General features: G+C 61.2%; 1 protein-coding gene across 8 annotated transcripts in view; it reads left to right on the top strand.

Moving 5' to 3' along the window:
- SYNJ2 (synaptojanin 2) overlaps positions 1-15,072 on the top strand; it is a 79,691-nt gene that overhangs the window by 29,657 nt on the left and 34,962 nt on the right. For 5 of the 8 annotated variants that reach the window (XM_045844105.1, XM_045844108.1, XM_045844106.1 and 2 more), the window contains exons 4-6: positions 652-877; positions 6,055-6,138; positions 13,553-13,614. In XM_045844105.1, the coding sequence (XP_045700061.1) occupies positions 652-877; positions 6,055-6,138; positions 13,553-13,614 (372 nt within the window). Of the gene's footprint in view, positions 1-651; positions 878-5,335; positions 5,372-6,054; positions 6,139-13,552; positions 13,615-15,072 lie in introns of those variants that run through there. The other 3 variants (XM_045844110.1, XM_045844112.1, XM_045844113.1) reach the window with 3 other exon arrangements.

The following is a 15,072-nucleotide window of genomic DNA, read 5'->3' on the forward strand; positions in this document are numbered from 1 at the left end:
TCACAAGAGGGGCGGCCCCCCAGCTCCATGCCGCCACTTCCTGCCTGTGACCTTGGACAAAGGGGTACTTCCCTCCACTGTGCCTCAGTTTCTTTATCTGTAAAATGGGCTAATGATAATACCTGTCACATAGTGTCGTTTCAAGGATGAAGCGCATTGCTCCGTCCTGAGCATGCACTTGATAAATGTGGTCCGTCACGTCCGTCATTACATCAGGGGTCTCCAGAGACCCAGGACCACCCACCCAGTGCGGCCGGATGTGTGGACCTTCCATTGTGTTTTCTTTCTACCTCATCCTCTTCTACGTGTTTGGGATTGCTTTGTAACTCACCTCGTGGGATATGGACAGAATTGCAATGAGCACGGATATATTTAATATGATTGTTTTCATTACTATTAGGTAATCATAAAACGTGATTAAGTTTTTACTGATGGGATTCCCAGTTAAAGACAAGCAGCAGCTCCGGGAGAGGACTCCTGCCCTTCCCTGCTGCGCCTATCGCAGTGGGCCTGCCTGGCGTCTCTGCGAGTCCACGGGCAGCGGCGTGAGCCCGCCTGGCGCTGGGAGCGAATGCCGCCCCGCAGGGCCTCCTCCCGGCCCGCCCTGGGGCATGGTTTCCTGGCGGTGACCCGAGCCACTCCATTTTGCAGGAACCAGCTGCTGCACGTGCCCCTGCGGCAGCACCAGGTGAGCTGCTGCGACTGGCTGCTGAAGGTCATCTGCGGGGTGGTGGCCATCCGCACGGTGTACGCCTCGCACAAGCAGGCCAAGGCCTGCCTCATCTCTCGCATCAGCTGCGAACGCGCCGGTGCGCGCTTCCACATCCGCGGCGTGAACGACGATGGCCACGTGTCCAACTTCGTGGAGACGGAGCAGGTCAGTGCCCAGGCCGGTCCTGGCCCCGGTGGTTCAGAGGGGCTGCTGCCCGTGCACACGTGTTTCCGGTGGGGGGTGTAGTCGAGGCAGTTAGTTTCCGGTGAGCACAGCCTCTCACTCTGATTGGAGGACAGAGCGAGTCAATGGGGGGCGGGGTCCCGCCCACAAACGCGGCCTCCGCTTTTCCTGCGGGGAACCTACGGACTCCCTGAGCTTTTTCGGCGAAAGGAAGCAGGATTTTGCCAGGATGGCGCCGGGCGGCAGTCACACGGAGGGCAGCTGAGGGTGGGTGAACCGACAGAATTCAGAAACCCCGAGACGTGCAAGCGTGAGGCAACAGCCCTCTTCCGTTCCAAATCGACCGAAGCTTCGCCCTAGGGGCAGCCCCAGCACCCGGGCACGGTGAGATCGGCCTGCTCCGTGGATGCTGCTCTCGGCGACGCCCGGGGACCCGCCCCTCTGCAGGATCCCTCACCCACGGGTTTCCCGAAGCCCGTCCTTAAAGCTCCTAGAGGCGCCGTGTCGCAGCGGCCGTGTTTCTCTCTAACGTGCCACGTGGAGGATAACGCCGCCCCCGTGCGGACCGGCAGGCGGAATAGAGCAGGAGGGAACGCCCAGGGAAGGCACAGGTGCCGTGGGGCTGTGGGTGTCGAGCCGCAGACACCTGTGTTTACTCAGTGGCTGCTGCTCTGACCCCTCCTGCCGCCTGTGGCTGGGGGAGGGGTTGCCCGGGAGGCTGTAGGCAATTTACTGCTGCGCAGATTGGAGCACCTGGCTGCTGCATGTGAGCTGCCGCCTGTTCGGGCTTCCGTTCGCGCAGAGGTGAGGACGGTCCCCTTGACTCAGAGGCTGAGTGGGAGGACCTCCAAACGGGGGCCTTCCGAGGAGCAGCAGGGCCCGTGTCTTGCCTGTGACGCCTCGCAGTGTCTGTGCTCCTGGAGATAGACGAGGCGGGTGGATAAATATCTGTTTTAAACCGACGGAGAGAAGACAGTGTCCCTACATGGAGGCCGCTCCCCCCACCCGGTAAAGTCTCCGTGATGAAAAGGACTTGCTTTGTTCTCGCACCTCCCCACCTGCTCTGCTGTGGGCGGCAGGGTCCCGGGTGACAAGTGCCATCGGATAGCCCCCAGACAGCGAGCCCGTCCGGGCCCGTGGGGGAAGAAGGTGCCTCCTGGGGGAAGAAGGTGCCTCCTGGGGGAGGGGAGGATTCAGCTCCCTAGACCTGGTTGCAGGGGCGTCCTGTTTGGCCACGTGGGCGCCAACCCGGGGTCTTTCGGCTGAGTTCGTGAGCTTGCTGGCGGGGATGCCGCAGGAGCAAGACAGAGAGCTGGCCCTGGCGGCGTCCTCATCCTCGTCCTCTGGGGTGCCTCCCACAGCCGGGGCAAGGGAGAGGCCGCCGAGCACTGGCGGGCAGGGCGGGGCCGGCCCTGGGGGGGCGTGGGGGCTGCCAGGTGGGGAGTGCGTGGGAGGGGGAGCCGGAGTAGAGCTGGCGGAGCGGGAAAACGTCCTGACAGTGGGCGTGGCTGGTGCCCGTGTACCCAGCGCAGCCTGCTGGGGGTCGGCCCCTCCCCAAAGCCCGCCCCAGTGGCATCTGCCGTGGGTGCACTGTCCTCTCACCGTGTGAGAGCGCCGCTCGCGCCCCATCTGGGATCCTGGCGTGGTTCGGTCAGGCACTTTGTAGCAGCAGAGGCGCTTTGGTGGATCTGAGTGGTTTTGTTTTTAAGCACCGAAGTCTCTAAGTGGAATACATGTTTAACCACGTTCCTGCCGAGTGGCAGCTGTGTGGGCCTCCCTCCCAGCCATCTGCCCTGAAGGCGCTTCTCAGGAAAAGCCAGGGACTGGAGCCTTGGGAGCACGCTCAGCTCAGCCCGCCAGTCCAGGGAGCGTGAGGGAAACCCGCCTGTGGCCCTGCCCCCAGTGCGCTCGTCCAGGCCGCGGGGGGTCCGATGGGGCCACTGGGGCCGGCCCATCCTGCTCCACCTGGCGCAGCAGCCTCCGCGGTTGTGAGCCCCGGGTTGGGGCGGCGTCATAGGTTCCAGGGCGCCCCCTGGAGGGCGTTGCTGGTGGAGAGAGCCCACTGTGCCTGGGCCTCCTGAGGCCTCAGGCGGAGGGGCTCAGTGGGCAGAGGGGGTGGTGCCTCCAGGCAGCGTACTGTCACCTGCTTCGTGAGCCGACACTTAAGGAAACGGCAGCCTTTGGAACTCAGTGTCCTCGCCCGCCCGCCCGCCCGCCCAAGGGGGCAGGCAGCATCTGGGAGGAAATGAGTGCTGAACCTGGAGTGGGAAGGAGCCTCGGCTGGGGCGGTCGGGCCCTCCTGGTGGTTGCCTGCAGGTGACCACTGGCCGGGAGGCCCCCTGCTTTGGAAATGAGACCCCTCAGGCCAAGCCCTTGGCTGTTTGGGCCCAGAAGGCCTGTGTTAACTGCAGGAGGGCAGCTGGCAGATTGCCCTGCTGGTGACCTTCTCAAACACACGAGGGGACTAGACAAAGGGCAGGTGGCTCCCCGGTGGCAGCTGAGCTCCTCCTGAAGGCGTCACTCAGGGAGGGCAGAGGGACCGGCTTCCGACACCGCCCGCTCTGCCTCGTGGGAGCCTCGTCCCTGACGGAGGACGGCTTTCCTCCCCCGAGGCAAGCTGTGTGAGCGCGTGATGTGGGTGTGGGAGGTGTTTTGTGTGTGTACATGCACACGTGTGTGAGCGTTTGTGTTGTGTGTGCACGTGCGCATCTCAGTCTTCCCCGGAGGAAGACTTGAGTCAGACCTGGTGGGCTTGTTCTGCAGCCGTGACTCACGCACCAGGCAGAAAAGCAAAACCTCTGAGGCCCCCCCCCCCCCCGCCCCGTCCACCTTCCGCAGGGAAACGCCAGGTGGATATCGGGCTGCTGCAGATGAGGCCCCTGATGAATCCAGGGAGGTTAGGGTGGCTCTGTGGGTCCCCCCGGGAATGCAGGCTTGGAAAGAACTGTAAACACCCTGTCTGGAAATAGAGGTTCAGCAACAAGCCTCTTGGATACGAGTGCGTATGCCCAGCCTTGAGTCTTACTGCCTTGTCCTTTTCTCTTTGTGGCCACTGGGACTCGGCTCCCAGTGCCCTGTGAGAGGGCCGCTCAGAGAGGCCGGGCCCAGGGGGTCCCGGGCCTGGTGTGGCCACCGCACAGCCACGGCGGACGCCCTTCTCCCTGAATCACGGCTGCTCTGCCTCCCCCTCCAGCCCCCTCTCTGCCCCGTCCCACGCCCCTCTTCCCGCGGCCCAAACTCTGTCCCCTGGTGCTGCGACCCCTGCCCAGCCCCTCGCTGTCCTCTGCGGGGCCTTCTCCATGCTCATGGGCAGCGCTTGCCTGGCAGGGAGAACTCACACTCCCTCGTGACTCTTCCCTCTGTGAGCAGGTGACAGAGGGGGAAGCTGAGGCTGAAAGAGGTGAAGGAATGTTCTCAGAGTCATCCTGCGGGGCCCACGGGAGTGGGGCCCATGCTGCTGTCACCCCAGGGCCCGCATGCCGACCTGCTTTCCCTGACCCTCCTGCCCCCTGGCTGCCCCCTTCCCCAGGGGCCCTCGGTTAAAATCTCAGCTGCGGGGCGTCCAGTCTTTCGGTGGTTAAACCCCCGTTCTTCACCCAGAGGGGAAGTACTGAGATTCCGTCAGGGGTGTCTGGGGATTGCCTTTGAACTGTCACCTCGGGGCCGAGAAGGTGACCTCCTACGGAGAGGATGGGACACGGAACTGAAATGTTCTCGTGTGGGAGGGAGGAATGGAGACATCGGCATCGGGAGGCGGTTCTTCTCGCCCCCGGGGTGGGGTCCTCTGACGCGGGTCCCCCACAAGTTCCTGCTCACGGGGCTCGGGGGCTGACGCAGGCTGACGAGTTGTCACCATGGGCTCCTTCAAGTAAAGGGTGACTGTCCCCCAGCTGAGATCGGGTCCTGGGCACCGTGAAGAGTCGTCCTCTGGAGAAGGGCCGGCTGAGCTGCTTTCCTCCTCCGCAGTCCCTCCCGGGGGCTCGGGGGCCGGCCCTGCCTGCAGCCGCTGAAGCAGCCGCCTGCAACGTCGCTGTCAGCAGAACGGTGGAGGGTGGGAGACCAGTTGGCCGGCAGTGGGCATGGAGACGCAGGCAGCACGTTCTCAGCCCAGTGCCCTTCCCCTCCGGAGAGCCGGGGATGGAATGTCAGCCCCGCAGTGCCGCTCACCCGGCTCGTGTGCTCCCTGCCGCCCAGGAGCCCTCCGCCGCGGGATTACTAATGCATGGGCGACCTGAGCACACTCTAGCCGGTGGAAAGCTACCCGGCGAGGGAGCGGGCTGGTGAGGAGTGGAAAGGACCAGCGGCGGCGCCCGGGCCGGCCCTGCCAGGCCAGGGTAGAGTTACTCAGATAAAAAGGGCAGTGCATCTGAGAACGGCCACGGCCCCCCTCGTGATGCTCGGGCCTGTACTTTGTGTCCCTTTCAGACTCCCTCACGCGGCCGGCCGTGCCAGGGGCAGCCTGCAGGCAGACGAGGGGTCGGTTCCTTCTGGATTAACGGGGGTGGGGGTGCAGGGGGGTGGAGACATGGTCTCTAACGTGTAAGTATCACCTGTGTCTGCTCAGGTGGTGTCACACCGGGAGCCTGTGGCAGCCGAGTTCTGTGTGTTGACTCAGTGAGTGGCAGGTTTAAAGGACACAGTGGCCTAGGGCCAGGACCAGCTGCAAGTTCAAGTACAGCCTCAGCTCATATCATCAAGTACAGGGCTGACAAGTGCCCTCGGTGGCACCTTTGGCTGTGGCTCATCTGGTTCATCCTTTCAGCCCTTTTCCCACAGCCCCTGAATGCAGGGTTCTGAGGAAGATCGGGGTTAAACCCTGGCACTCCCCTGCTTGTCCTAAAACGGGGTGGCAGGCTTTGCTGGGCCTTTCAGGGAGCTCCGCAAGGTGGAGGGAGTTCCCTGCCGGCTGCCTGGACCCCGGCAGCCCTGCCGGCTCCAGGCCCTGAGGCCAGCCAGCAGCCAGCATGCCCGCAAGTGCGCGGGCCGGCCTGGGGCTTGGGCAGCCGGCGGCCCCGCGGGGGCCAGGAGCCCGCCCGGGCCGAAGTCCGCTGTCTGCCCTTCATTCCGGTGTCGGGTCTCAGGCGGCCGGATCCCGTTACCGGCCCAGGACCTTGGGTTTCACTGAAGAAGACTCTCCTTTCTGTTTCCTTGTGGTGCAGACGATCTACATGGATGACGGCGTGTCGTCCTTCGTCCAGATCAGAGGCTCCGTCCCGCTGTTTTGGGAGCAGCCAGGGCTGCAGGTAGGTGACAAGAAAGAAGCGCCTCTCTGTGTGTGTCGTTGCCGCTCCCCCTGCCGCCTCGTCTGGGCGCCTGTGGCGGCTGCTTTGGACTCTGTTATCTTTCCCGGCACGGTTTCTGGTCTTCTCCGTCAGCCCATGCGGATTGAGCTGAGCCGTCAAAGGACACATGCAAGCCTGAGTGTGTGTGTGTGTGTGTGTGGTGTCTGTGTGCAGAAATGCACACATCGTGTGTGACTCTCCAATCCTGAGCTCCCTGCTGTGGAGGCTGAAGGGGGAGGTCTTGGCTGGCAGCGAACCACGTAGCCCGATCGAACGGCCTCACTGAAGTTAGACCCAGCTTCGGTCTGTCGAGAGCGTGGTTGAAGGTGGGTTTTTGAGACAGCGGCTGTCCCGGACGGCTTTGGCTTTGTGAGGCCGGGGTGGGGCAGGTCTGGCGTGCGGAGGTGCCTGTCATGGGGCCACGTGAGAATTGCACAGAGCTTTCCCATGATTTCTAAAAATACCCCGTGCCGTCCAAAACAGCTCTGGCCAGCGCCAGAGGCATTCGGCGGCGGCTGGTCTCCTGGGAGGGGTTGGTGGGCGGGTTGCGGCGGGGGGGGGGGGGTGCTGCGCTCCAAGAACACACTTGTTGTTGTCAGTGGAACGGCACAGCCTCATTCACGGAGTTCCTGGGGTGGGGGGCGCGGCCGAGTGGGCTTGAGCTTCCTCAGCTCCAAGGCCGGGTCTTCCTCCCTGGCCGGAGGGGACGTGCTGTGCTTGGCACACCGCTCTGCCCGGCCTCCGTCGCCTGGGCGGTAGTTACTCCGGGCTCGGTGTGACAGCAGGTGCGTCCCCAGCTGCTGACGGAAGGGGCTCAGGGCCGCCCCCCAGGCTCCTGGGGGTGTTTGACACGGCTGGTTCTTGCCCGGCCCTTGACGTCACCCCGAGCCACCATAGCTGCATTGTCCTCGTGTCTGTCACCGCCCTGCCCTGCCACCGACAGACGTGGTGATGAGGCGTGTCAGCTATTAGAGCAGGGCAGACGGACGAGTGTCTCGTCTGGGCCCTGCGTTCTGTGGGCGGGGAGACAGCTTCACGAACATTCCGTCTCTGCCCCGGAAAGCAGTGCCCTGGGCTGCGTGCAGACGGCTGGCGGCCTTCGGCGGTGGCAGAGAGAAGCCCTCCCCAGGACGGTCATGTCACGGAAAATTCCTCTGGGCGCATCCCAGAAGAGAGTGTGTCTGTGTGTGTGTGTGTGTACGTGTGTGTGTTTTAAGGGCCCTCATTGAGACATAACTCACACACTTATACTTCACTCACGGAAAGCGTCCGTGGATCCCATGCACTGACCCAGTTGTGTGGCCACCGCTGGAATTAATGTCAGAACACTGTCCCCGCGGCTGACAGCCCGTGCCCTCCCCGCTCTCCCTGGGGCCTCAGTGGCTGCTTGTCCACCTTCCGTCTCCACAGAGTGGCCTCCTCTGGACCGTCCAAGGCAGAGTTTGAAACTTAATTTCTTTTTTTTTAAGATTTTATTTATTTATTTTTAGAGAGGGAAGGGAGGGAGAAAGAGAGAGAGAGAGAGAAACATCAATGTGTGGTTGCTGGGGGCCGTGGCCTGCAACCCAGGCATGTGCCCTGACTGGGAATCGAACCTGCGACACTTTGGTTCGCAGCCTGCGCTCAATCCACTGAGCTATACCTGCCAGGGCTTGAAACTTAATTTCTTTAGATTTGGAGTCTTCCTTCTGACACTTCTGGAGCTCCGCACTTAGAAGAATAAAAAGCAAAGATCCAATGAGCGGAGTGCAAAAGGAAAGGAGGGGGCCACGTTAGGAAATGACAGATTGGGGGGGGACGGTCACGACAGAGTCTTAGGATTTGGGAAGGACGCTCTGCAACGCGTCCATTGCCCCCAGGCGGGGGTCCCGCTCGCAGGAGCTGAGGGCGGAGCGCAAGGCCACGCTCTGGGGTGAGGGCGTTCCCCCTGCAGCGTGCCTGTCTGCATCTGGGTTATGCAGCCCCAGAGCGGGTCTGGCTCTCCGGACCTTGCAGCTCCTTGGCCGTGCTCAGTCGTACTTCTAGGACCCTCCATGTCCTGGTTGCCCTCTTCTGAAAACAGAGCAACACTCACCTGTCGTGCCCTCTTTGAGGCTGATCTCCGGTAGCCCCTCCCTTGACGCAGCCTGGCCCTGCCGTGGAGCAGCCGGCCGGCCCACCATCTGACGTGTCGGTGGGCCTGGGTGTCCCGCTGTTCGGCAGCTGTGGCATCGTTCAGACCCTGACACTGCTTCTCCAGAGCCCCCACGGTTCCCTCAACATATGCTTCAAAAGGCTCTGTGCCCTGGCTGGTGTGGCTTAGTTCGTTGGAGTGTCGTCCCATAACAGAAAGGTCGCAGGTTCGATTCCCAGTCAGGGCGCATGCCTAGGTTGCAGGTTCAGTCCCCGACCTGGGCATGCGATTCCCAGTTCGGGTGTGTGCAGGAAGGCAAGCAATCGATGCTTCCCTCTTGCATCGATGTTTCTCTCTCTCCCTCCCTCCATCTCTAAAAGCAATGAAAAAATGTTCTCAGGTGAGGATTAAAAAACAAAGTCTTTGTGTTCATTAACCTTATTAAGGATTTACTAACTTTTGGGTCTAACACCCCCACGTGTACCATCTAAATACCACCCATCACCAGGGAGAAATTAGGCTGCCTCCACAGGGGATCAGCAGGGCTGCTGGGGGTGGGGCCATGGCCCCTTTCACTGAACTGTGTGAACCCCAAGCTCACAGATTGATTCTGGTTGTCTTTCTCCTTTTTGAACTTGTCCTTTTCTTTCCTCATTTAGGTTGTAGTAAACGTGAGAATATTTTGGGGTGGAAAGCTTGCCTTTTAGGTTGCCGTGCGGCCCCCTCTTGGGGCTGCCCCAGGGAACCTGAGCCTCGTGGGGAGGGGGGCAGGTGGGGGAGAGGGGTGGGCAGAGAGGATGGTGGGGCGACGCCTCATTTTCGAGTTTTCACGGGAACAGGGCTTCACCAGAAACTCCTGGATGCCAAGGCCACCCCCAGCAGCCGTGGCCCGGGAATACTTGCATCCTGGCTGTGTCAGTAGGTTGTGCGGTTTATAAATAGCCACGCTGAAATTTTACCCCCAGAGCTAATCGCCCTCCTGGAAGAGGTGGTGGTAGTGTGTGTTTTATACACCGTTCGTCCGTCGAAGACTTTGCCCCCCTTGTCACGACGTGAGAGCCTTCTCCCCACGGACCGTGCTTCCCCAGCCCCCGTCTCGCATGGGGGAGTGAGGTCTGCGTGTCGAAGCTCTCCGTGGCTAAGCCGGCCGGGGGCGGAGGCCGAGCCGACCGCGTCCCTGCCGCTCCCACCTAGCCTGCAGCCTCCTCCCCGGTCAAACGCTGTTCACTGAGCCCTTGGGTGCCGGGCGCTGTATGTGCTGGTTTGTGCGCTTGCACCGTCCTTTACTCCCATGTGTAAGATGATGGCTTGTAGAACCACGGTTTCAAGCAGTGAAGAGCCCTGGCCCGTGCAGCACAGTGGATCTGAGCATTGTCCCATAGCTGAAAGGTTGTGGGTTCGAGTCCTGGTCAAGGCATGTACAGGAGGCAACCGATCGATGCTTCTCTCTGGCATTGATGTTTCTCCTCTTCTCTTCCTGTCTCTTCAAAAAAGCAGTGGGAAATAAAGGTCTTCGGTGAGGTTAAAAAATGAAAAAATTAAAATCACCCAGGCCGAGGGGGGCAGAGTCTGAGCCTACTCGGGAAGGCTGGGGCAGAGTCACCGGGCCAGGAGAGAGGGCCTCGCCGAGGGAGCCGTGGGTGCAGGTGTTGTGGCTGCTTAGCTCCTGGCGGACGAGGGGCGTGTTCTGGGCTGGCTGCCTGCAGCCCTAGGCACGGGGCCTGGCGGGAGAGGGGATGGGACAGGCAGGCGAGGGCCGGGTCAAGACGGGCTTGCGTGTTCTGCTGAGGAGGTTACGCTTCCCTGCCCAGGACCCACCAGAGGAGCGGTGCCCAAACCTCGCCGCACATCAGGGTCACCTGGGCAACGTTAAAGCTCCCGACGCCCAGGCTGCATGACCCCCGATTACACCGCAGTGTTGGGGTGGGAGCCAGGCTCGCGTACTTTCTGCAATCCCCTGGGTGGCTGCCACGCTCAGGAAGGCTTGGGGCCGTGCAGGCGCATGCCGGTAAACCAGCTTGCTTGAGACCCAGGGCGAGAAGTTCGATGGGCAGCCCTTGCCCATTGCTGTGGTGTAAACCCGCCCATCGCGGCCAGTTTCAAGCCGGCAGCTCATTGCTCCTGGACGTGGGGTTGGGGAGGGGCATGCGCACGGTGGGCTGACTGGAGAGAGTCCCAAGCGCCCTTTGTGGTCGTGGGGCTCTCTGAACGGCCGGGGTGGACTCCGGCCGACTCCCAGCCAGGCGTCCCAGAGTCTGCGGTCACTCCCGTGGCCGCCGTCCCCAGGTCTGTGGTCTGAAGGAGTGAAGGGATGACTTCAGAGGGGAGTGGCTGTCCATGTGTCCACCCGGCCGCGGGAGGAGGGTGGGTGAAGGAGGAGGAGGGGGACGACACAGGGCATCTCACTCGGTTCCCGTGTGCCGGTGCTGACGGGAGCGCCGCCCCCTCGGGGCTGCCGACACACCGCGGCCTCGGAGCTACGTGACACCGGAGAGGACCGATGCGGGTCAGTGTCAGGGTGCACGGGGGGCGGGGGGGGACAGGGTGGGGGAGGCGGCCGGGCTGCTGCTTCCCGGCTGGTGCCCGGCCCCGAGTCCCACCGCTGCCGCCGCGGCATCCTGCCCTGCTCTGCGCTGCTTGCTCCTGGCAGGGGCACGGTCTCCACCTGGTGGGTTTGCACTTGTCAGGCGGACTTGATGGAAGCCGGGAGGTGTGTTTCTGGGTCCCCCCTTGGCGTTCCCCTTGTGGGGAGGCGTCCAGGGCAGGGAATTCAGGGCCCACCCCCTTCCTCTCCCCGGCCTTTCTACGGCAGCACCCGCTGCCGTGCAGACGTGGGTGTCGTCGGGCTGTGTTCACTGGCTCCGTGCGTGGCTGGTGACACACTTTTCTTGTGGTGGGAGGAGTTTAGAGCCCAGAGGCTGGACACTGCCGGGTTGGGTCACCCGAGGCTCAAATTCCTGCTTGCAGAGAAACATTGGACTGTGACTTGGGGAGGGACAGCTGGACACGTCCAGGAACAGGGTGGTCACAGCTGAAACCCAGGCCTCCAAGCCCCCCTTTTCTGTCCTGCCCTTAACTGCGTCCCCCTGTGGGGACAACTCCAAGAACAGCCGCAGTCTCCCTGCAGCAGGGGGAGGTTTCTGGGGATGACTGACAGACAGACAGACGGACGTGGGGCAGCCACGCCTTCTCAGGGTGGCAGTCATTCCACCGAGGAGTGCAGGCCCGGTTTCCACGGGAATCCAGATAAACAGATGGGTGGGCGCTGCCTGGCCTGGGAGTGCCGGGCCCCGCCGTCCTCCCGGCCCCGGCTGGGGAGGGATTTTGGAATCAAATTGGGGAGCTCCGTGTCCTCAGCCAGGTGTGGACGGCCCCCGGAGAGCGGGGCCGAGCGAACGCAGTCACCCCACGAGGGCCTTTCCGTGGAGCAGCCTTCGAAACCTCCCAGGGTTTCTCGGGGCCGACAGGGATCCGGGGCTTCATTTGTAGACTCACCCAGACCGGCCAACCCAGGCCCGGACTCCCCTCTCCGGGTCTGCTGCTGGGAAGCTGGCTTTCCAGGCGGGCCCTTTCCTCCGGTGGGGAGAGGGGTGGCTGTGTCCCCTGTGGAGCGGAGCGCTGCTGGGTGACACTCAGTGCGTGTTCAGAGCAGCTGCGTCTGGCCCTGCGGGTGAGGCCAGTGGCACCATTTCTGTGGCCCTCGGTGACGACAGCCCTGGGCAGGGCGTGTTAAGAAACCGTCTTGAAATAGCCTCAGACCTGCAGCCAAGCTGGCAGAGCAGCAGCGAGAACAGCTGTGTCCTTCACCTGGGTCACTGAGGGTCACCGTCTCGCCACACACACGTGCTGTCACGTTCTGAGCCGCCGAGAGGAGGTTGCGTACCTGGTCTCTCCACGTGTCGTCCCGTTGGGCCATTTCTCCTAAGAGCAGAGACCCTCTCTTAGTTACTGAAGTCTAGGGACAGGTGCAGACCAGGTGACGTCGGCACAACTCCTCCATCTGCCCCGCGGCCCACACCCCAGATTAGTCAGTCCTCTCCGAGATGCCGGTCTCAGCACCACCCGCCCCGCCCCTGGCCGGGATGACCTCACAGTTAGTCGTCACCTCTCCGGTCTCCTGGAGTCTCCCCGTCACTTCCTCTGCCTTCTGTCTCGGGTGACACCAACCTTTTTGGGAACACTGGCTGCCTTTTTCCTTAAAGTAAACGTGCTTCATCCTGGCGTTCCTTGGTGTTTCGTCACGGTCAGGTTCAGGCTCTCGATCCCTGACGCCGTGTCCTTCTCGGGGTGTCCACCTGCCCCTCGTTAGTGGTGGGAATTGTGATCCCCCGGGCAAGGTGCTACTCAGTGCCTTTGCTTACAGTGAGTGCCTTTGGCTCGTCAACCAGTGAGCGTCCTGTGGGGGGCGCTCCGAGGCCCAGCCGGCATCCCACCCTCCCCAGCAGTTGTGGCTGACGCGGGGCTTTCACTGGGCGACTGTTGACTGTCGTGGCTGTAAGATGGTGACTCCCCACCACCCCCTCCGCACCCGTCAGGCGGTGTCCTCCTTCTCTAGGGAAGAGCCCTCCGTCCGCTCCGTCCACCCGCCTACCGTCCGCCCACCCAGCCACCTCCCTGCCCACCCAGGAACCCCGCCAGCCGGCTCTCCTCGGTGCGGGTCCGTGGGTGGGCTCCCATTCACCCTTCGCATCACGGTCCATCGCTGTGCTTAACCAGTTCAGTGCTAGAAATGTCCCAGGTCTGTCCAGAGAGCCCTGGCTCCAGGAACGGTATGTAGTTTCAGCCTTGTTTTTAAACTTCCAGTGTTCAGCAGCCAGTTCTGAAGAGTAAGGCACAGTGGTTTGCAGGCCGTGAATAACTCAGGTTTTGGGGGGCACCTGAGGGCCCCGTTGTTGTAGAGGACGCTGGGCCCGTGTTGGCATGGCTGTACCTCTGACCACAGAAGCGTTGGTGGCTCTGACGTGGGCCTCGTGGTCTTACCCCCATCCCCACCCCAGTTTCTCCTCTGTCTGCAGAAGGACCCAGTGGCGTGGTCTGCACTGCAGTTCAGGCTGGGCTGCAGCAGAGCCTGAGTTAGGCCCAGGGGCCGGAGTTCGAGGCCTGGCCTTCCTGGGCGGGGAGGGGCCTCCGAGGGGCCTGGGAAAGGGCCGCTAGAGGCCTGGCTGGCAGCTTGTAGGGTGTGTGTGGGGAGCAGGGGGGGACCACCACCTCCTGGGTTCGCAGAGCAGCCGGAGTCACTGGTGTGGTTTCTCTTTGTTGTAGGTTGGGTCCCACCATCTGAGACTCAACAGAGGCCTGGAAGCGAACGCCCCGGCTTTCGACAAGTAAGGTCCCCTGGCACTGTCCTCAGCCTCTCCTCCTTAGGGGTCAAGGGCATCTGACACCATGCTCAGCCTGTCCTCCGTTGGGGTCTGTCTTCCATCAGACAGAAGCATGGGGGACAGCAGGCAGGGGAGGGCCCCTCACCCTGGATCTAAATGTGCCCTTTACTTCGCTCCTTTGCCAAAGGGAGTTTCCAAAAATGAGATTTTCCCCTGCTCTCAGGTCCCCTGAAGGTTTGGCAGTAAATGCGCAGGTAACACTTGGAATTATCTTATCAGTTCCTTCTGCAACGAAGCTTTATCCCTTCGCCCTGGTTAGTCAGGGATCATCTAAATAATGGGCTATTTGTAGCTACTTGGTTTTATTTGAGAAGTAACAGTCATAGGTTTTTTTTGCCCTGGCTAGTGTGGCTCACTGGATTGAGTGCCGGCCTGCGAACCAAGGGGTCGCCAGTGTGATTCCCGGTCAGGGCACGTGCCTGGGTGATGATGGGCCAGGTCCCTGGCTGGGGGCGTGGGAGAGGCAACCAAACGATGTAGCTCTCACACATCAATGTTTCTCTCCCTTTGTTTCTTTCTCCCTCCCTTTCCCCCTCTCTAAAAATAAGTAAAATCTTTTTTTAAAGAAAGTAACATTCACAGGTTTTAAAAGTCAACACTTGAAAGGTCTGAAGTGAGAAGTAAGAGTACCCTTTACTTCCATTCCCACTGCTGGGGGTTTCACTATTAGTTTTTTTCACGTATCATTCTAGGGAAGAATTGGCCTATACATAGTTCATGCTTTAAAACACAAATGGAATCGTAACGCAGTATTTTGCAGTTCGCTTAAGAGAAGCCATTGCTAACCTGAACTATTCGTAATTTGAACTTGAAGAGTTCATAGCTTCCTAAAATGTCTCTTTTTTCATCTGAATACGAAGTTTAAAGATTATGTTAGAGACCGTCATAAAATTTCAAAAAGTGAGCTTGTATGTTAATCACTGTGCCGGAAGCTCCGCGTGGACTTGAACCTTGTTTGTGGCCGCCCCTCCCCCAGACCGGTACCGCCGGCCCCAGCGAGCACGGCCCCGACCGACCGACCGTGGCTTCTCCTGGGAAGAGATGCGTGACCTATCCAGAACGTGGTACTGCCTTTTCTCCCCGAACACTGTCCGCGTGGTCTGCGCAGGGTGCACACGGCCCTCTCCTAGTTGGCACTGATCTCTGCTAGATGTTCGGAGGAAACGGTAAACATGTGGCTGAGACGAGATCCTTCCTGAGTCGGCCGGAAGCAAGAGAGAAAAGGGGTGTGCTGGGCTTGTGTCAGGAACCGTCGTGTCCGTGGGACCTTTATTAAAAAAAACATTAGGAACGTTCCGTAGACTCGGTTTTAAATCAGTGTGTGTGTGCTTGAGAGTAGAAGCCCCTCCTTTTTCACACTCACTTCTTCCCTGAATCGGAGAGCAAACTCAGTCTCCTCTG

This window comes from Phyllostomus hastatus, unplaced genomic scaffold (genome assembly GCF_019186645.2).
Source record: "Phyllostomus hastatus isolate PE091 unplaced genomic scaffold, TTU_PhHast_1.1 phas_contig_40, whole genome shotgun sequence".
In the NCBI taxonomy this organism is placed as follows: domain Eukaryota; kingdom Metazoa; phylum Chordata; class Mammalia; order Chiroptera; family Phyllostomidae; genus Phyllostomus; species Phyllostomus hastatus.